The sequence below is a fragment of the Lactuca serriola genome, chromosome 9 (assembly GCF_051521515.1).
Source record: "Lactuca serriola cultivar US96UC23 chromosome 9, Lser_US96UC23_V15, whole genome shotgun sequence".
NCBI lineage: Eukaryota > Viridiplantae > Streptophyta > Magnoliopsida > Asterales > Asteraceae > Lactuca > Lactuca serriola.
Genome location: NC_136416.1, coordinates 72,606,991 through 72,629,775, shown reverse-complemented (window position 1 = coordinate 72,629,775; position 22,785 = coordinate 72,606,991). Strand labels below are relative to the sequence as shown.

The 22,785-nt window shown below is 31.3% G+C and overlaps 1 protein-coding gene across 1 annotated transcript; it reads right to left on the bottom strand.

Annotated features, from left to right (window-relative positions):
• Positions 1-440: 440 nt before the first annotated feature.
• Positions 441-6,858, bottom strand: LOC145075824 (uncharacterized). Its single transcript, XM_079021923.1, has 14 exons — positions 6,847-6,858; positions 6,664-6,740; positions 5,878-6,020; positions 5,708-5,776; positions 5,510-5,620; positions 5,268-5,302; positions 4,577-4,654; positions 3,394-3,613; positions 2,637-3,078; positions 2,048-2,397; positions 1,897-1,989; positions 1,439-1,543; positions 1,178-1,324; positions 441-811 (listed from the first exon to the last, which is right to left on the bottom strand). The coding sequence occupies exons 1-14, from the start codon at positions 6,856-6,858 to the stop codon at positions 441-443; spliced, it is 2,253 nt and encodes a 750-aa protein (XP_078878049.1).
• Between the last annotated feature and the right edge of the window lie 15,927 nt (positions 6,859-22,785).

Here is a 22,785-nt window from a genome sequence, read left to right as displayed (position 1 = left end):
GAAAAACTTCCTTATAAACAACATTAGAAGTTTTGTTTGTTAGTCTACCATCTTTATCTAAAATTAATAATTTCAATCCCTCTCTGCTTTGAACGCTAGATAACGCAACATACAATTGTTCATGTGAAAAAACCGGATCTTTGAGAAACAAACCAACCTTCAATAATGATTGTCCTCGACTCTTATTAATAGTCATTGCAAAACATACCGCTAAAGGAAATTGTCTTCTTGTAAATTTGAATGAAATTTTTTTTTCTGATGGAGTTAAAGACATTCTTAGAATAAAAGTTCGATTTCCAAAATTAGTTCCAATTATTATACGCGCCTCGATAACAAGTTTGCCCAATGATATCACCTGCAGTCTTGTGCCCTTACATAAGCCGTTTTTCTGATCAATATTTCTCAGTAACATTACTGGAACACCAATTTTTAAATCTAACTTATGATTTGGTAGACCAGATACTTTGAGACCATTTAATAGATACTTTGAGACCATTTAATACATCAGGAGAGTATAAATTTGCATCAAACTGATCATGGACAAATTCAGACTCACATATGCTATATGAACTTAAATATTCAACCTCATCTCCTGGAAACTTCTTAAGCAAACGATCGTTTATTTCTTGAACACCTTCATTCTTTGGAGCAAGTATCACTCTTTCTTGGAAATAATTTGTACTGCTATACTTCTCCAAAATTGAAGGATATACAAACTCAATTAATGAACCTATAGGATCATTAATGAGAATATCATCCGGAATATCGATAATTGTTTCGCCGTCGTTCGGACCACCAAGTTTGCCTTCTCCTATATCCAATAACCAACTTGCAAAATATTTTATTTTTTCTATATTAGCTTGATCCTTTCCAACACTGAGTCTCATATTTTTTGTTAATCTTTACACTTTGCAATGTTGCCATAAATATGAGGAACTTAAAGAAGCGTTAACAAGGTTTTGTTTGCTGCCACCCAGAACTACAGGTAGAATCTGTCTGAAATCTCCTCCAAAGACAATAACTTTCCCTCCACAAGGAATATTTGAGATGCTAGAATTTCCACACCTTAACACATCTTTCAATGTTTGATCTAAAGCTTCAAATGCATGCTTATAAATTATAGGTGCTTCATCCCAAATTATCAAAGAGGTTTTTCTAATTAAGCTAGCTAACTCACCATCTGGATTTATTTTACAAAAAGAATCTTCTGTAAGTTCAAATGGAAGTATAAATCGAGATTGTGCTGTTCTACCACCGGGCAATAATAATGAAGCAATACCGCTTGAAGCAACATTTAAAACAATGTTACCGTCAGATCTAATTGCTGCATATATTGTCTTCCACAGAAAAGTTTTACCCGTTCAACCATAACCATAAACGAAGAAAACACCTCCTTTATTTTCTTCAACAACACTCATGATGTTAACGAAAATGTTACGTTGCTCATGTGTTAATGCAAGAAACATACGATCAAAGTCATTCTTTATAACGGGAATGTCGTAATCTAGCTCCTCAATGATAAGTCGATTGTTCGAAGAAGAAACTGATTCAACATTTAGGTAAGGCATGTTTGTGAATTTTTTGACAGTAGAGTTATTTCGAAGTAAGATTTGTTCTATTTCGAACAAAGTTAAGTTCTTAACTTCATCTTCACCGAGTGATAAGTTTGCACCATAAGTTTTAAATTAATTTCAAAAAATAAAATATAATATTTTATAATATTTATAATAATTATTTAACTGGTGTTGATATTTAAAATAAATTATTTTAAATAGAAATGAAGAAAATAATTGAAATACCCGGAGACTTTAAAATAAATTATTTTAAATAGAATTCCATCTGTCAAATATTCCCATGTATTTTCCCAAACGGCCTCTGGTTTAGACATACTATTACACATCAACAATGTGGCAAATAAGAAGCGTAGATAATAACCAGCTCCAGAATGACTTGCTTCTTTAATTGTATCGATGTATTCCTTGTCAACATCTAATAGACCGAGTGCAAAACAAACATCTCTAAAAAAAGCATATGTTTGACCGTTTACTTGTGCGAATATCATCAAATGACGTCGGTCCTTTAACTTTATTTAAAAGAATCCTTAAAAAATAAGCTTCGCCAAGATTAGGTGAAACCGAATGAATTCTACCAATGGCTTTTCCTACTTTCCTTCGCTTCCAAAATCTACCATTTAACACCCAAACAAACTTTGTAGGAAATTCAACATATGTAAGATCTCGTGCTTCACTATTAATTGCATTACACTCCATCCATGATGTGAACTTTGAAGCAGCAACAAAAGGTTTGTCCAGAACATCGTCGATATCATCGTCTTCGCCATATATAATCTGTTGTTGATTAGGAAGATGAAAAGGTAGTGTAACCACAGAAGGATACCTGCAGTGAACATCATATTTAAATAAGGAAGATGAAAAGGTAGTCTAAACACAAAAGGATACCTGCAAGGAACATCATATTTAAATATTCTTCATGATGCTTCACATGCAGATAAATATCTACAATCGTAATATTCAGTTATTTCATCGACCGCATCATTATTTTCACATTCATTGCTTGTTGGTAGAACAACAACTGTAGCTCTATCAAGACCCTTGTTTATGTATTTAAACAGATACTTTATAGAAGATCCCTGATTACACCATTCAACATTAATATGTGTCTGATATCTTTTTAATAGATATTTGTTGTATGAAACAACATTTCTATTATTCAACTTGACACCCGACTTTTCTACAAAACGACCATCGTCTCTTCTCCTATATAACGGAAAACCATTCTGATCAACAGACGAATGATTACAGAATTGTTTTGGAAAGTTTTTAGAGCACTTCTTATCCACCATGCATGGACAATTCATATTTTGAGCTCCACATGGACCATGAATCATGAACTCATTGACGAGTGAATATAATTTTGGCTCTTCAACTTTGTCCGGTATCTCGGCGGAAATTATCTGATCGATAAATTCAACAGTGGGTAACATGTTGTCAGAATGCATAAACAAACAAATATGACTATGCGGCAAACCTCTCTTTTGAAATTTAATGGTATAAACATCTGCAAAATATTTGGCAAAAAAAAAACAAAATATGATTAGACAATAAAAACATATAAGAAATATACTATAATAAGAGTAATGTTTTATCAATAATGAAAAAATATAATCTTAATTAAATGCTTGAACTGTGCCGAAAAATTATTCTCCCTTAAGTCTTTAATAAATGCATCGAACTTGATCTTGAACAACCTACATAATATATTAGGCTTGTCTTCTGGTTGAAGTGAAGTATCCTTAAGAAACCTTTTAATCTCTGGCCATTTGGGATTACACGTAAAAGTTATGAAAAAAATCTGGATATCCAAACCATTTACAAAGTGACATGGCATCCAAATAGTTTTGCAACATATATCGTGCACCACCAGTAAATGACGAAGGTAATATCACACGCTGACCGACATTGGAGATATTAGTGGTTCCTTGAGCTTTCTGGTTACGTAAATTCTCATAAGACTCACATCTAAGAACATGTTGTTGCCTACGTATGTAATGCAATCTCTTTGTTTCCATCATAGTATAGGCATCTACCAGAAACTGTTGAAACAACCTTTTTTAATTAAGAATGAGCGAGAACGAATGATCTCTATCTTGAATTCTAAAAGCGAAATATTCTCTCATTGTATATTTCGCCCGCTTGCTGGTGGTTGTAAATGTCACACCTCTATGAAAAATGTCAAGACTGTAACCATCATCCCCATATGGAAATAGCAGTGGATATTGAAGAGGAAGGTTTGAAGGATGTAATTCACTAATACGCTATAAAAATCTAGATTTTGTTTGAACAACAATATCCCTATTTTCAATTGATTCACAACTGTCACCGATAATTAAGGCGACAACCTCAGAAGCAGTCGGTAGGTTATATGTTCTTCCATCTCGCTCCCTTCTCCCGATAAGTCGTAATTTCATATCGAGTTGAGGATTTTTCTGAAAAAGTATCTCTTACCATTCTATAAGATTTAACCAACACATTATTTGAATCCAACATCACCTTAATATCTTCAATAATATCAGTGTCAATTGATGGTTATTGATCCTTTTTCCCACTAAAATAAATAAATTTTTACATAATATTAGTACTTATATATATATATATATATATATATAATTAATTATGAATAAGGAGTTTGAAAAAATACCCAAAGCATCTCTGTCTATTTGAAATTTCGTTCTCAGTATCATAAATATATAACTGAGAGAATTTTGGTTCCGACTCTTTTGCTGGTAAAAGGCTTCCAATACTATGATAATTTTGACCACCAAATCTAAAAATGTATGGAGTGTTTCCTCTATTGATTGAAGTATCAATTTTACCACCCATCGATGTAAAAGAAAACATTGAGTTGTAACGTCGAATGTTTTTCATGAAGTGTTTGCTTTTAGAATCCATATTTCGAAACATTCTTTCATAACTCGAGGGTGCTCTCTTTAATTCCGGAAGTTGAACTTTGCCGTAAGCACACCATAATGAATAATCCGTGTTCCCTTTTTCTTTACCTCTAATGGATTCATTTCTCCATAACTTTGCATGACATGTTTGACATACAACATTTTGATCACCATGATCCAAATATTCTGTAAAAGAAAAGGCAAAGAAAAAAAATATTTCTGAATTTTATAAGTATATACAACACACTATTTAAAATGTAAAAAAAAAATGAAAATGGATATTATTTTTTGATTGCCATTTGAGATACCAACCATAAGGTTCTCATTTATGAGTTGATGTATATTTTCTACATTTTCTCTCAAATCAATCAATGGGATAGGGGATAAATTTGTCGTCTTCCTTTTTAATTTATGACATCCTGGATTTAACTTGATTGATGATGAAGAACCAGTTAATGTAAATACATTTTGGGATGCCATATCATTTGAAAGTACATAGTACTTTCTTTTGTTTGCTACGTTCAAAGTGGAATATTTATCAAAACAGATGTTATCTGACCAAAAAAAAAATAAGTATATATATATATATATATATATATATATATATATATATATATATATATATATATATATATATATATATATATGCAGATTATATAGAATATGGATGATAGTACATTTTAAAAAACAATAAATTATTACCATTTGTAATGTTAGATAACAGAGTTCTAACATTTGTAAAAGAAGGAGAGCATTTTATGTTTATATTTTGGATTGCAGGTGAAGTAAATTAACTGACATTTTCATTTTGACCAACAATGTTGCTTGATTTATCTGCAAATGAAAAAAACTTTTAAAAAATGAAGACATATGTATAAAACAAAGTAATGACATGAAATCATTTAATATTACAAGATTTGAAAAAAAAAAATTAGAGATCATTTATTGTATATAAATGCAAAATAAACTTAAAACATAGAATAAAAATAATATTAGGGTTAAAATTAATTATATTTTTTAAGAGATGCGCTATTGATGTACTTGGAATTTTGGATCTTGTATTCATTTTCTTCGATCTTTTATTTTCCAAATATATTTTTCTTTGTCTTTTTTTCTCTCTTGCTTGCAATTGGTCCATGTTATTGTTGTTTTCTGCATAATAAATAATAAGACAGGAAATGAAATGTATAATTAGGTAAATAATATTATTATATAATAATATTAAAGTAATAAACGTACCTTTGTAAGCATTGGTTACAAATTTCGAAAAAAATTGACTTGTATTGGAGGAAGAATTTGAGAGTTTATCTATTTTTTTAGGTTAATAAATATTGATCTTATTAAAAAAAATTATGTCATTTAAAAAATACGAAAATAATTATAATAAAAAATTTATATGAAAAACTTACCTTTATAAATCGAAGTATTAACATTTGTAGTTGTTGAAGATACATGAGTTGAGTTAGTACCCAAATTGATATTTTTTGTATTATCTAAATAAAAACTATTTAGTTTTCTAGTCTTTTTAAAAGGAAACGAATGCATTGTATGGCTGCAACAATTAAAAATTAAATCAAATTAGTTTATAAATTAATATGCTTAACATATAAGAATTAAGTATTGATATAATATTTATCCAACAAACTGAGTAGAAAATTAAAATTGAAGTTAAAAATTATTTTTTTAATAAAATAATATTTCATTAATTTTGATAACTTATGAATTGCAGTAAATTTGTAGTATGTGTAAGTATTTTTTTTATTAAGGATTGACAAAAAAATAAAATAAGATTATGTAATCTTTTTAAACTCATTTTTTTAGAATATTTTTATAAATAAGAAATAATTGAATCATGTATTATTTTTAAAAAAAAATAAGTAAATTGAAATTTTTATAAATTATTAAATACTAAAAAATCGAAATTTGATGTTTTTTTTTATATTGTGTAAATGTGAATTTAATTAAAAATATTAAAGTTTATAATTTAAAATGAATCCTTTTAATGAATAATACACACTATGAAATCGGAAACATATTTTGTCCTTACGCAATTGAAGAAATCAAAGTTACAGGATGCGAAGAATAAACCGTAACCCTACCTCTCATTTCAGGAAAAACAGAGAAATCGAAGAGGAATGAATCAAATTTCAGCAAAAAGACTACCTGAGTCTCCTCATAACCTTAGGTCGCACTACCTATCTCGCTTACTGTTTCGATTATTTGCTGTTCCTGTTTCCGTTAATTCGTTTTTATTGAATGAGATTACAATTTTCTGGATATAATTTGTTTATTGGGTAGATAATAAGTTTATGATTAAAGTGTTATATGATGATACTAATTCAGAAATTGAGTTTTTTTTTTTGTTGTTGTGTGTATACAGATTCTATCATCCCTAATGTACGCCGATGAAAGACGCGATTCCCGTTGTTGCTTAGCTTGAATGTAAACCATTCAAAAGCTCGATTTGATTGCTATGGGTTAGTGTTCTTTCCCTTTATCAATTTCAATCGGTGGTAACGTAAACCCTAGAATATTAAATTCCATACGACTGTGTTCTTCTTTCTGAAATTGATATCTTCATTCTCTAGTGTTGGAATAAAGGGGTTTATTTTATTGTTGGAAATTTAGTAAAATTATTTATATTTTTTACTAACTTTGTACATATATAAATATATACATATGTTGTATATATAACAAACTCTAAGTGGGTTTGTGTTCTCCTCCATGAGGGCTTCGAAACGATATATTATATGTCCAAAATAGAGTATAAGTGAATGAGATATCGATACTCAAAGATGGGTATTTGAGAATAAGTTTAGCAAAAGAGAGGAATGTGGGAATGAGTCCCACATTGTTAGAGAGACCAAACTCAACAAGGTTTATAAGCTTCATTGCATGGAAGGCTTACAAGCTTGTGTCTATGGTTATGCTACAATTCCTACCCGCGCGCAGGGGGGGGGTGCAAATCTTGGTTCCGTAGACCAAAAACACCGAACTCGTGCATGGACACGAATGCAGCTCCGAAAACTCGGGCGAGCGCTACCCTCGTTTTTGCTAAACTTGACAGTTTTAGTCCCTATTTTTGAATTTTGTAACGGATGCATTAATTGCGTAATTAACGCTCAATCAATTAGTGATTTCTTTCCGTTTCATAATTCGACTATGAAAGAAGACCATTGCCTTCTCATTCAGACACACGAATGAATTTACTACTCTTCTTCTTCCTTCTCTGCATTTCTGCTTCCGGTGATTCTTTCAGGCAAGTGGTTATCTCTGGCAGTACACAATACTATTTAGGTTGATGTACCCTGGGAACAGACGGCGAATCTGTTTAAGGGAATCGAGTCCAACTCGAGCCTCAGCCACATCGTTTGCATCTAATCTTTCTTTACAGGAACCTCTCAAGGACGAAAATCGAAGATGTTATACTAACAGTCTTAAACAGATTTATTCCTTCTTCTACAAAATTTCGTTTTTCTGTTCTTCTATTCTAAAATCGAGTTTCTATCGATTTTTTTTTCCTGTAATAATATATTTGATTGTCGTTGCGATTCTTTCAGTATGTCTGCAACTCCCGTTGGTACTGGAACTCCTGCTGTTGGTGCTACCCCTGCTGTGAACCCAAATGCATCGGTTCCAAACATCATGGCTAACCATGCTGAAAGACCTGAAAAATTTTCTGGTCTGAACTTCAAGAGGTGGCAACAAAAGATGCTGTTCTACTTGACCACCTTGAACCTGGCTCGGTTCCTAACAGAAACTACTCCTGTAATTGCTGAGGGGCAGTCTGATGCTCAATCTGTGACTGCTGTGGATGCATGGAAGCATTTAGAATTTTTGTGCCGCAACTATGTGTTGAATGGGCTAACAGATGCACTTTACAATGTTTATTGTAAAGTTGCAACTGCTAAGGAACTATGGGAGTCGTTGGAAAGGAAGTATAAGACAGAAGATGCTGGAACTAAGAAGCATGTTGTTGCTAAGTTCTTGGAATACAAAATGGTTGACTCAAAATCTGTTATGAGTCAAGTCCAAGACCTTCAAGTCATCATACATGATAACAATGCAGAAGGGATGAATCTTAATGAATCATTCCAAGTTGCATCAATGGTTGAAAAGCTTCCTCCTGGTTGGATAGACTTCAAAAATTACCTTAAGCATAAGCGAAAGGAGATGTCTGTGGAGGAACTGGTGGTGCGTCTTCGCATTGAAGAAGACAATAGAATGGCCTTGAAGAAAGGTAGTGAAGTTGAATCTTCTAAGGTTCATATGGTGGAAGCTGGTCAAACTTCCAAAGGCAAAGGCAAGGGACCTCACAAAGGGAAAGCAAAGGGCAAAAATCTAGGCCCAAAGGCAGGAACTTTCAAGAAGAAGTTCAAGTGCTACAATTGTGGCCAACCGGGTCACAAGGCTTCGGAGTGCCCTCAACCTAAGAGGGAAAACCGTCAAGCAAACATGGTGAATGATAACATGGAGTTGGTGGCCATGATAACTGATCTCACGGCTATGGTTTCTGAAGTGAATCTTATGAACACAAATTCGAAGGAGTGGTGGATTGACACGGGAGCTACTCATCATGTGTGTCATGAAAAAAGTGTTTTCAACACTTACAAAGAAGTTGAGGATGGTGAAAAGCTCTACATGGGAAATGCTGCTACCGCGGATATCAAAGGTGTTGGTGATGTCATTCTAAAAATGACTTCGGGGAAAGAAGTGAAGCTTAGGGATGTCTTGTATGTTCCTGAACTTCGTAAGAATCTAGTGTCGGGTGGTTTGTTGAACCAATTTGGTTTTAAACTAGTGTTTGAGTCGGACAAGTTTGTTTTGTCCAAAAATGGTATGTTTGTGGGAAAAGGATAAGCCTTGAATGGCATGTTCAAATTGAATGTAATGGTGACAAACAAAATGAAGCAATAGACAAGTTTGTCTTGTACAAAAATGAAGTTGAGAATCAACTCAACAAGAGAATTAAAGTGGTTAGAAGTGATAGGGGTGGGGAATATGTTTCTCCCTATGCTGATTTTTGTGCTAAAAATGGAATTCGTCATGAATTCACATCACCCTATTCACCTCAATCCAATGGAATTGCTGAAAGAAAGAACCGTACCTTGAAAGAAATGGTTAATGCCATGATAATTAGTTCAGGTGTAAACCAGTCAATGTGGGGGGAAGCTATTTTGTCAGCTAACTATCTTTTAAATAAGATACCTCACAAAGAAAAGAATGAAACACCGTATGAACTTTGGATGGGTAGAAAGCCATCGTATAAGTACTTACGAGTATGGGGGTGCCTAGCTAAAGTGGTAGTGTGACCACCTAAGGTACAAAAGTTAGGGCCTAAAACAGTGGATTGTGTATTCATTGGGTATGCACAGAGTAGTAGTCCTTATCGGTTCCTTGTGCATGATTCTAAGAATCCTGAAATACACAAGAATACTATAATGGAATCAAGGAATGCTTCATTCTTTGAAGATGTGTTTCCTTGTTTGAACAAGGAAGTTGAAAGCCCATCTTTACCAAATAACGAAGCTGCTCGAGAGGAAGAACAAGCTCAATCCGAGGAGGAAGAGATAGAACCCAGAAGAAGTAAGAGGGCTAGAGTTGAAAAATCATATGGTGATGATTTTTTCACCTATGTGGTGGAAAGTGAACCTAAAACCTACCAAGAAGCGGTAACTTCTTCTGAGGGACCTCAATGGAAAGAAGCCATAAAAAATGAGGTAGAATCTATCTTACAAAATCATACATGGGAACTAGTAGATCTACCTCCAGGTAGCAAGCCACTAGGTTACCGTTGGATCTTTAAGAGAAAGATGAAACCTGATGGAAGTATTGATAAATACAAGGCAAGACTAGTAATCAAAGGTTATAGCCAAAAGGAAGGTCTAGACTACTTTGATACCTATTCGCCGGTAACGCGGATAACATCCATTAGATTAGTTCTTGCCATTGCAGCTATCAGGAACTTGCAAGTTCATCAAATGGATGTGAAAACAGTTTTCCTAAATGGGGAGTTGGAAGAAGAAATTTATATGGAGCAACCTGAAGGATTCATTGCCTCAGGACAAGAGAACAAGGTTTGTAAACTTGTTAAGTCTCTATATGGATTAAAACAAGCTCCTAAACAATGGCATCAAAAGTTTGATCAAGTCATGACGGAAAGTGGCTTTAGAATCAATGAGTGTGATAAGTGTATCTATGTGAAAAACACCACTCATGGATATGTCATATTGTGTTTGTATGTTGATGATATGCTTATCATTAGTAGTGATGACAAGATGATAAGATCCACGAAGGATATGTTGAAATCCAGGTTCGACATGAAAGATATGGGTTTAGCAGATGTTGAAACCCAAAGTGGTTTGATTTTGAGTCAAACACACTATGTGGATAAAATTATTGAAAAATTTGCTAAGGAAGATACTAGCATAGCTAGAACTCCAATTGACACTAGTCAACATCTACGTAAAAATAGAGGTGATAGTGTTAATCAAGTGGAATATTCAAGAATTATTGGCAGTCTGATGTATCTAATGAGTTGTACCAGACCTAACTTAGCATATGCTGTGAGTAGACTAAGTAGATACACTAGTAAACCCAGTTCTGAACACTGGAAGAGTATTACTAGGTTGCTGAGGTATGTGAGATACACGCGAGAATATGGACTGCATTACGGCAGACATCCAGCAGTTATCGAAGGATACACGGATGCAAATTGGATATCTGACATAAAAGATTCCAGATCAACAAGTGGAAATCATCCAAGCAAACAGTTATATCTAGATCTACGATGGAATCTGAATTTATCGCCTTAGATATTTGTGCTGAAGAGGCGGAGTGGCTACGTCAATTTGTAGAGGACATTCCCGAATGGTCTAAGCCGGTAACGGCCATAAGTATACATTGTGATAACCAATCAGCAATTGGTAGAGCTCAAAGTACAATGTATAATGGGAAATCAAGGCACATTAGACGTAGACATAAAACGATATGACAACTAATCTCTACGGGAGTTATCACGGTTGACTGGGTGAAGTCAAAGGATAACATTGCGGATCCGCTTACAAAAGGCTTGAGTAGAGATGTAGTTTATAAGTCATCAAGAGGAATGGGACTAAAGCCCATGAATCAATAAATTCATATGAAGGAAACCTTACCCAGAAGACCGGAGATCCCAAGATCTGGGTTCAAAAGGATAACCTAATTGTATGAGTGGGGCAGGTCACTGTGGGGGGAGTTAACATTTCATCCTAGTCCATTCCTTTATGTAGTGACCAAATTAGGCTAAACATATGGTTTTTAATGATTCTTGGAATCACCTATGTGAGAGAGAAGTGGGGTCGCTTCGAAGGGAATTATAGGGGCAAAAATTCCTAAAGCTCTTGCAGAACCAGGTTAGTGTTCATGACCAAAACGAACACGTCTATGAGGATATGACCTTGTCAGGGAGAGTCCTGTGAGATTTACATTGTCGTCTACATAAATGGCAGTTTAGTTCAAAGACATCGAGATCTACTAACTGCTAGGAGATTAAGTGTAACTTCTTAAGGGAAGGTTCAAAGGGTAATACCTACCTATCCTATGTAGGATTCAACTGTTGAAAATTTCGTTTGGAAATTGGATGTGCAGAGATCGATCTCCATTCATGTGGGGGATTGTTGGAAATTTAGTAAAATTATTTATATTTTTTACTAACTTTGTACATATATAAATATATACATATGTTGTATATATAACAAACTCTAAGTGGGTTTGTGTTCTCCTCCATGAGGGCTTCGAAATGATATATTATATGTCCAAAATAGAGTATAAGTGAATGAGATATCGATACTCAAAGATGGGTATTTGAGAATAAGTTTAGCAAAAGAGAGGAATGTGGGAATGAGTCCCACATTGTTAGAGAGACCAAACTCAACAAGGTTTATAAGCTTCATTGCATGGAAGGCTTACAAGCTTGTGTCTATGGTTATGCTACAATTCCTACCCGCGCGCAGGGGGGGGTGCAAATCTTGGTTCCGTAGACCAAAAACACCGAACTCGTGCATGGGCGCGACCTGCGGACACGAATCGCTCAATCAATTAGTGATTTCTTTCCGTTTCCTAATTCGACTATAAAAGAAGACCATTGCCTTCTCATTCAGACACACAAACGGATTTACTACTCTTCTTCTTCCTTCTCTGCATTTCTGCTTCTAGCGATTCTTTCAGGCAAGTGGTTATCTCCGGCAGTACACAATACTATTTAGGTTGATGTACCCTGGGAACAGACGGCGAATCTGTTTAAGGGAATCGAGTCCAACTCGAGCCTCAGCCACATCGTTTGCATCTAATCTTTCTTTACAGGAACCTCTCAAGGACGAAAATCGAAGACGTTATACTAACATTTATTACACAGGGATTTGTTGCTCAAATTTTATTCTATATAAGTTCATAAACGTTTTCTGTAGAGTATTTGAATTGACAAAGTATTTAACAACTTCAACTACTTATGTTCATTCGGGGATAATCAGCTGCAAGTATAACATAAATGGGTTGATGTGGTTGTTTTGTGTTTTCATTTGCAAACAAAATCAGAGGCCAGGGATAGAGTTCGAAAATAAGAAGATAGCAAGTCTTATTAAATGAAGAGGTGGAAGAAATAGATGAGGCAAAAAATGACAACATGACAGATAACGAAGAAGTTATAAACATTGGTAAAACCTTTCAACATATTCCAAGGTAATTTTCATTTTTGTTTTATTAAACCTAGAATCTACATAATAAAATATTTTTTTGGAAATTACTTATATATTAATTTCTATTCATTAAAGTTACATGTTCTAAAGAAAACATTCAAGTTTACAGTGTGTCAGTTACAAATTTTCATTAAAACATTGGTTATAATATTGAGTTGAAAGAGTTTCTGCATATTCAAATGTTTCTTAAAAACCAGAATTATCATGTTTTAAAGGGAAAGGGTTCGACATGTTTCATAAAAAATTAAAAACAAAAACCCAAGGTACCATTAGTCAAAGCATTAAGTCGTTGTTAAGCAAATTCCGAAAGACACTTTTATTTTTAAAGTGGTCACTGAAATCTTAACAAATAAATGATCCGTGTGTAAAAAAGTAGCCATATAACCTTTAAAATCAGTTGAATATGCTTTATAAAATATAATTTAAAAAGATAAATATAACAAATGCAAAGGGATTGGAGGGCTTTCTGTTTGCTGCATTTAATTTTATTTGGGCAAAATTGTAATAGTATTCCATTCTGGTTTTTGTTTGTGTATATTCAAATAATCATTTGTCGAATGGATTTCAACATTAAATCTTAGAAGTAACGAAATAGCCTTTTTTATTAAAATGGGAACTTGTATATTGGTATTGAATGTTAAATTAGAGCAATTGAATGCAAAATATCAAAAGTAGAACGATAATATGCATAGATTCTGAAACTGTAATGGTTTGAAACATAAGTGTAAGAAAAGAAATATGTTATTTGTCAGGAAACTCATGAAAAAAATGATCATGGAGTGTATGTTAAATAATAGTAGTCGAGGGTTATTGTATAAAATAAAGGGTGTTTGCTTTTATACATCAGTTGTACTAAAAGAAAATACATAAACTGATGAAAAGAATACTACCAATTAGTCTGAAAAAACTTACCTGATATGTGATTATGGATGTTTTGCAGGATTAACAGGAGGAAGAATTCAGTGGTAGTTGATGTGTGAACCGAATAGATGAATAGAAAGTTTATGAAGCAGATTGAAGTAACAAAGGTGATATAAGTACCGCAGATGCTTTTGAAAGACGAAGAAGACATAATCTGGAATTTAAAGAAGATGTATTTCACGTATAGAGGTATATTTATACATATAAAAGTTATTATTTTAATATTTTCAGAATTTAACTCCAGATTTTATGCATATATTGTTATTTAAATTGTATTGGATATTTTTTTGTACCTGATTTTATGGGATTTAATAGACTCTGGATCAATTCAAAATAAATATGGGATTTGCATTTAATAAGGGATTACATAAAATCACAAGTAAATGTGTTATATGGACGAAATTAAAAAATTATTTATGGTATTGATATATTTGACTTGAACATGCAGTGTATAGTTTATTTTATTAACATATTTTTACATATTTTTTGAAAATCAATTTATTTATTCAAATTTTATTAATGTATCTTTTTGTTACATATTTTTCGGGATTGTATGTATGAATTACATGTAAGGACTTGAAGATGGAGATGAAGAAAAGAAGCGGGAAAAGACAAATTTGGGGGTCTGGGAGATTGACACGTGGCACTACTTATTTTCTTCAGCTGCGACTCTAATGGAGGTAATGCCATCTGGTTTGCATATATTTTTTAGAATAAATTTAATAACACGTGGGAGTATCATTTGTCATTTGCAACATTCCTGACCTTAAGCTTATCCATGGTTAGAAAATTTAATTTCTCTTCGGCTTTATTAGTTTGATAAATTGTATATACAAATGAAGTAAAATTTATTCTCCAGATTTTAATCTAGAAACATTAATAAAAGTTTATTGTCCAGATTTTAATGTAGAAACAATATTTTAAATTTGAAATCGTAATAAGTAATAAAAAATTGAAAAAAAAGCTATTATTTTTAAAAAAATTTAGTTATATCAACAACTGTTTTATGTTGGTTTAAAATGAATATATCAATGGACTCGAATTAACATTGTTATAAATATTTTTTGGTAATATATTTTTTGGTAATATATTTTTTTAAAAATAATTTTAATAATACTTGGGAGTATCATTTGTCATTTGCAACATGCCTAACCTTAAGCTTATTATCCATGGTTAGAAAATTTGATTACTTGACTTTGACATTAAAAGTAAAACAGTAAGTAAGTATAAATTTTAGTCTATCACAACTTTAAAAAAGAAGGCAGTAAAACGATTAGGAAAAAAAAGGATAATAAATAATTAATGAAATCTCAATTAGAATGGATTTAACGAACATGTAACACAGAAGAAAATGTACAATTTCTTACAAATTCATATACAAAAAAAAATCAACAATGTAATATAATTCGAAAAGAAGAGATAGACCAACCTTTGCAGATTTGCTGCAATAAGAACAATTTTCCCATAAAAAATGTAAGTAAAACTTGGTTGAAGAAAAATAGGAGAGTGTGAATGAGGAACGCAAATAAAGACCTATTGGAATTGATATTTCATCTAATTTATCTTGGACGACACCTTTTCATGAACATGTCATACATATTTACACTTTTCTGTCCATCTAATGCAAATATGTAATAACAGTAATGTAGTCTTTCAAGATTTTGTAATGAAAGGTGCATCAGGTCATGTAGCTACCTGCTAGCTGGTGTTTCATAAACTGTTTATATAGAAACACATTGAGTCTGAGTTTAATCAACATAGTTATAATAATATGTCATTGAAATCATCCAAAAAATACATTCCAACGATGATAGTAATAATAAAAAAAAACCAAAATGAAATAAATTTAAATGAACCATTATCTTAAAATTTGTCCCATAACAAACTTATTTCGGCCAATCATTGTACCAAATAACTAAAACAACTTTAAAAACCAAAGCAACCCATCTCAAAAATTCTAATTTGTTTCTGAAAACGTAAAACAACTCACTTTTCCACTTTAGGAACTAAAAGTGTATTTCCCTCTTCGATTGATTTTCTTTTAGATTTTGTCGAACTCAAATCACCTCCAGAATCAACGTTATAAATGTCATGGAGGTTGCACTTCAAATCAGTTGATATTTTTAGCGGACTGGTTGCAGATGATTTATCAACTGTTGATGGAGTAAAACTCTGATCTGTTTGTGATATGACATCCTAAATTAAAAAATAAATAAATAAATAAGTTGTCATTTGGAATATATAAATATTAATGAAAGTTAAAATGGGAATATAAAATACCTTTTGAACATTCTGAACAACATCATCTGATTCGAGGGGTACTTCATTTAAGGACACTGATTGAGTAGCCTAGAAAATAAAATGGACATATACAAAACGTTATGTATATATAAAAAAAAATATAAAGGGTGATCATTAAAACGTTATGTACCAAAATTTCTAGTTTACTTTCCATATGGGAAACAATGTCCACATCCTTTGTAATTTTGATAATGATGTAGATATTATTATAGTTGTTGACGTTGTATGATGTAATATCTACAAGAAACGCAAATTTACGGTTTTTTAATACGTTCATTTGGTTTGGAAAAAGTTGCATACTGTCTCTAGCCTGTAAGAAGTCGTTTAATATATTATAACAAAAAAATGTTATTTGATAAAAAAAAATTTAGAATAAAATAGTGTACCTCTTCATGTAATTTTTTCAACTCATATGCACTTATATCCAACAATCTTTTTGCTTCCCTATCAAAAAGAGTAAATCCAATGGTGCCGGTATGATCTTGCACGTTGATTGGAATTATATACCTAAACAAAAAATTATTAGATTAATATTAATTTTGTTGAAATAGTGAAAAGATTAATTAATATTAATATAAGTAGATATGTGCTTACTTTAAAACATCATGAAACTTCTCGTCATTGCAAACTGGATCTTTACACTAAATAACACTTTCTGAGATGTTGTCGGGGGCGGTATAAGACAGATTTGGTTTGGGCACTTTGTTTATCTTTTTCCCATATTTGTAGCACGCTTCATAACACCAAGGTAGATTCTGTCTTATATTGACAATCTTACCAACTAATACAAATTTCATTGCCTATATAAAATAAAATGTAAAATTAACAGAAAAAACACAAAAAATGTAAATAAAATCAAAGGATATAAAATAAAGAAACATACTTTGAGTGGTTCTGTGATCTCAGAAATGGTTTTTAAAGAGAAATCCCCTTTAAAATCATGTATGTACGAAGAAGCGTAACTTTGCAGCGTAGTTATGCTTTTTTTCGGCGTACCTCCGTTAACATTAGCTTTCAATCTGTAATGTTTTAAGTTATATTATTAGTTAGAATAGACTGAATTGTTATAATTTTAAACACAATATAAACTTTTTGAAACATTTTAAATATATATTAAAATAGACTAACTCTTTTTTGAAGTCATTAATCTCATCAATTTCAGAATTAATGAACATTTTTGTTACATCATAGTGACTTTTTGTTTGACCTATTCCCGTAAAAATATAACAAACCTCTTCGTCCATGACGACCATTTCAATGGATAAAACGATATTATTCCTTATGAAATTTCACATCTTAAAAATCCATAGTTTGAGATGTGAATCATCAGCCAAACTTTCAATGTCTTTTAGGTATACTTTACTACCTATATTAATTTCCTACAAAGAATTGATAGCATAAGAAATAAAAAAAAAGAAAATAGCAACATATTATAAAATTAAAACAGAAAATGTTTAAACCATATACACACAATAAAAAGTTAAATCAATTATGTTGAACATAGCAATCGGAAATTTGCAAATTTAATTAATAGCATAAGAAATAAGAAATAAGAAGATAGCAATATATTATAATATCAAAGAAGAAACTAATTAAACTGTTTTAACCATATCATAATTACACATCTTTACAATTCCGTTGTTTATCAATAGTGTTTTTTATCTACATACACTAACATTTTGATATCTATATTATAACTGCATTTGAAACTTTATTGATATATGATTTTATATACATACGGTAACAAATACATACACAAAGAAATCAATAAAAAGAGCAGTGAAGATGAATGAAATAGATACATTAAAAAAAAATGAGACAGCTTAGTGAACTGAATAGGTAGATACAGTAACAATTACATACAAAGCTTGATATTACGATTATGAAGCCTTCAAATTGATAAAAAAACAGATACATACACAAAGAAATTGATAAAAACAATAGTAGAAGGAATCATCAGATGAATGAAATAGTTACCTTAAAGAAAAACAGAAGACAAATTGAGATGGTTTCCTGCAATTGATATCTCTTTTGCTCTGGAAATTGGAATCGTTGTGAATGAAGAAACCGTGATATTGTATTTAAAAAACAAAGATTAGGTAAGTTATGGTATTTAAGGAATTGATAAGCATTTACCTTTTCACAGATTCAATTATCGTATTTAATCAAATTATGATTATTTACTTTTCTTTTTTTATTTCAAATGTAGGAAACGGACGTCCTTAATGAAGGGCAGAACCGGAACTTCACTTTGTGTAAAATAGTGGGAAAATTTGATGGGGGAAGGCTATATGACTGCCACGTGTACAAAATCTACCTATTTATTAGAATAGAGGATTTTTATCATTTTCATTTTGTTGAGTTATTTTATATCCGTGTTCATTTGACGTGAGAGTGAAAGTGTTGAGACATTTAATAAAATTTTCAAATGTTACATGACCCTTTTATTTACAACTTTTTTTTCTCGTTATATTCACTTATCATGAGTTACTTTTAAATCATTGTTTATACTTTACATTATAAATAAAAAATAGCATTTATATGTTTTACTAGGTAATGATTATGAACTAGTTTATAATCCGTGAGAACCATGGCTATAAAACTAATTAAACTTTCCTATAAAAAGTTAAAATTATTAATTAACTATTTTAAATAAATTATTACTTAAGAGATACTTTTTTAGTTATATAAAATTATAATCGTTGATTTAAATAAATATGTGAAGTTATATCATCTTATAATATGTATTAATTTTATTTTATTTTTCAATTTAATGTTATTAGCTTAATATAATTAGAGTGGGAAATTTTAAAATTTGAAATTTAAATAAAAGAATCAATTATTAGTTTAATGTAATTAGAGTGAAAAAATTTAAAATTTGAAATGAATAATTAATAGGTTGACAAGCGGCATGATAAGTGATATATAACATTAATAAGGAGTTATAATTGTATGACACTTGTCAGTTGGAGATTAAACCTATTCTTTTATTAGAATAGGGATATTTTTATCGGCCGTTTATTCAAGGGACGTGATTCTTCCACGGAGTACTTTTATGCAACCACTGAAAATAAATTATAAAGACACTTATGCCCCTAATTACAAATAAATACTATTAAATTCAGAAGATTACAGTTGTCAAATTAGCCCCAATTTGGTTGACATCCCCATGAGCACCATCAACGAGGATCTAGTCTAAACAAAATACACAAAATATGAGTTATTGCTTTGGTGGCGCCGGAAAGGGCAGCAAGGTGAAGGATTTCATCATAAAATACCATAAGTAAGGATTAAGATGTAAAGACCCCACAGTGGGCTTAGTTTCAACAACGGCGATAGCTTTATTCTCCTCCACCGGTGAAGGAATTCGCTGGAAAACATCGTTGTAAGTGGAGCCACCGTGACTTAGTTTCATTTGTGGTGGTGGTTTCTTCTCCTCCACCGGTGAAGGAATTCGCCGGAAAACACCATCTGAACCAACGAAAGACATTGATTCCACACTTGTTCATCAATTTTCGGATCATCTTTTGTTAAGTAATTCATCTAATTGTTCAGAAAGTGTTTATCCAGTGAATATAACAAAAATCTTCAAAAATCACAATTCTAATAATTAACATTTAGCTTATGAAAATGAAATTGGACAGGTTTTCTGGAACACTTTGACGAGACTGTGTCGTATACTTAGAGAATGTGAAATTAATATCAGAAACAATTTTGAAGATGAAAAACAAGCTTCAAGATAAACATGGGATCTATCCTTTCAATATTTATTAATTAAATAGAAGGGTATAAATGTCAATACATAGTTATTTTCAGTGGATGAATAAAATCTGAATGTGTCAATATTTATTAATTAAATAGAAGGGTATAAATGTCAATACATAGTTATTTTCAGTGGATGAATAAAAACTGAATGTGTCAATATTTATTAATTAAATAGAAGGGTATAAATGTCAATACATAATTATTTTCAGTGGATGAATAAAAACTGAATGTGGCAAAATCAACGCCCTTTATTCAAGTGTCTAACTTAATTAATTGAGATCACAAATAAATAGATCAGAAAATTTGCTTATGAAGTTGAGATGTCATTAATACCATCTAGGAATACATAATATTGACTTCAAATATATTTTACAAAATAAATTAAATTAACTAAATTATAAACATGTAACAACATATACAAACTCAAAGAAACCAAATACTCCACATGTAACAACATATATAAATGATTCAAAAACACTCGAGAAATGTTTAAATAAAAAATAAATAAATAATTTCAATTTATTTAAAATAAATACATTAACAACCAAATTTAAATTACTTTAAATTTACATTACAAATATAACAATATAATATATATGGATATTGAAAAAATGAAGCAATTATCCAACATAACCTACTATTTATAGATTTTGGAAAATGATCATCGAGTCAGGAACATTGCATTGTGGACTATGTAGTTCACATTTTAGATTGTCATTTACTGTTTTGACCGGATATAAAGTGGTTTGGAATCTGAGATGTCTATTAATTAAGGTGTCTTCCGAACTAACAAGTTGTAATTTATAGATTAACCGTATAATTAAGAATTCACATAACAATCTTTAATTCATACCTACCACCTTATTGAAGTAGTGTATAAAAATGTTAACCCTAATATTCCCTTATTCAAACCAAATCCAACTAATTCATTCACTATACAATCATGTGAAGTAATTCCTTCATTTTCATATAAACAAGATCTTATTAGAACAATGTGTGAAGATGGTATTTGCAACTATGAAAATGAAGATTGTTCTTGTTATTCCCGTCTTAACCTATTTCTACAAGTTGTGGTAGATCATCTTGACTTCTATCATGGTGGACCACAATTAGACAAGATGTCAAATTATATATTTGAAGCGGCGTTGGATGATGTAAAAGACTAATAAATTGACTAAAAATGACTTGGATACTTAATGAATGTTTATACATTTCCTTAGTAGAGTTAATATATAAACTTAAATTGGTAGCAGGTACTATGAAAAAAAAATTAAGGTGGCAGAAAAGTAGATGGCGGTGTTGATTAGGAGATTGGCATGATTATGGAAAAACATGATCATCTTGACATTGCTGTTAGAATTAGACATGGTTTTCTTCACATGTGGTCATATTTTATTTACAATATTTGTTTTTTACATCTACTAGGATATTTAACTAATTATCCCTCAATCTTTAGATATGTTGGACTAAAATGAGTACGTACTAGACTACCCATATATTTCAATCAACAATGCATTCCAGGCAAGTCTTATATAAATTAGATGTTATGATTACCAATTGCCACAACATCCTAGGAAATATAATGGCATTGTTATTGGTTTAGTTATTAAAGCTTTAGCATGCCATATATTTATTATTTTAAAGGACATTGTTAATCGTTTAGTCATGAAGGTTTTAGCATGCCATATGTTTATTTTCTAGTGTTCTAGTTATGAAACTTTTTAAAATTTCATACATTTATTGATCGATGGTTGAATTACTTATGTTTTGAGTTTCCTGTGTTATGTTATGAATGCACTCATGGTGAAGGAAATGTTTGAACATTTCCCTATAATGGGATAATTGAGGAATTATTGTGATGGTATCTCCCGTCACAAAGTAGTTGTCGAGGGGTATAGACTCCCTATTAGCTACAATGGGATTAACACTCCCATGGCTAGTAAGAAGTTAGCTTTGAAGTTGTGAGGGCTATGAACTCCCTGAATATGATTTGTGTTGATTGTGAACCGACAAGGGGTATGAACTCCATGTGTGTGATATGAGTTGGTATTTAACCGGCGAGGGGTACAAACTCCCATATGTATGTGTAATCTGTAAAGTTTAGGGTATAGTTTGCTTGTACGATTTGTTAACGTGTTCATGAGGCTTCAAAAGGAAGTTCTAGTTCTATAAAGTTCGTAAGTTTATAGTATGAAATGTTTTTGAAAGGTTAAAGTTATTATGAAATATTTTCCAATTTATTTTTCTAAGTCTAAACCTATGTATGGCACGAGTATTTCGACTTACATATTTAGTTTGTAAGTGTGGTATGTACTCACGTTTGGAAGGTAAGGACTAGAAGAACATTATTAACAACTTCTTGTGGTAGACATAGCATAGTCATTGGGTTGTATAATTCTTTTTCTTTTACTATGGTGGTGATATTAGTTTGGTAACAACAAATGTTGATAAAATCTAATAAATATTTGAATTTTTTTTGTAAAAACATAGTTTGATCATGGCTTAATGTCATGATTGATGTACAACCATGATATTTCAAAAGGTTTTAAAAGTATGCGTGTTAAAAATAGTGTCTTAAAGGTGTCAAGAGAAAAA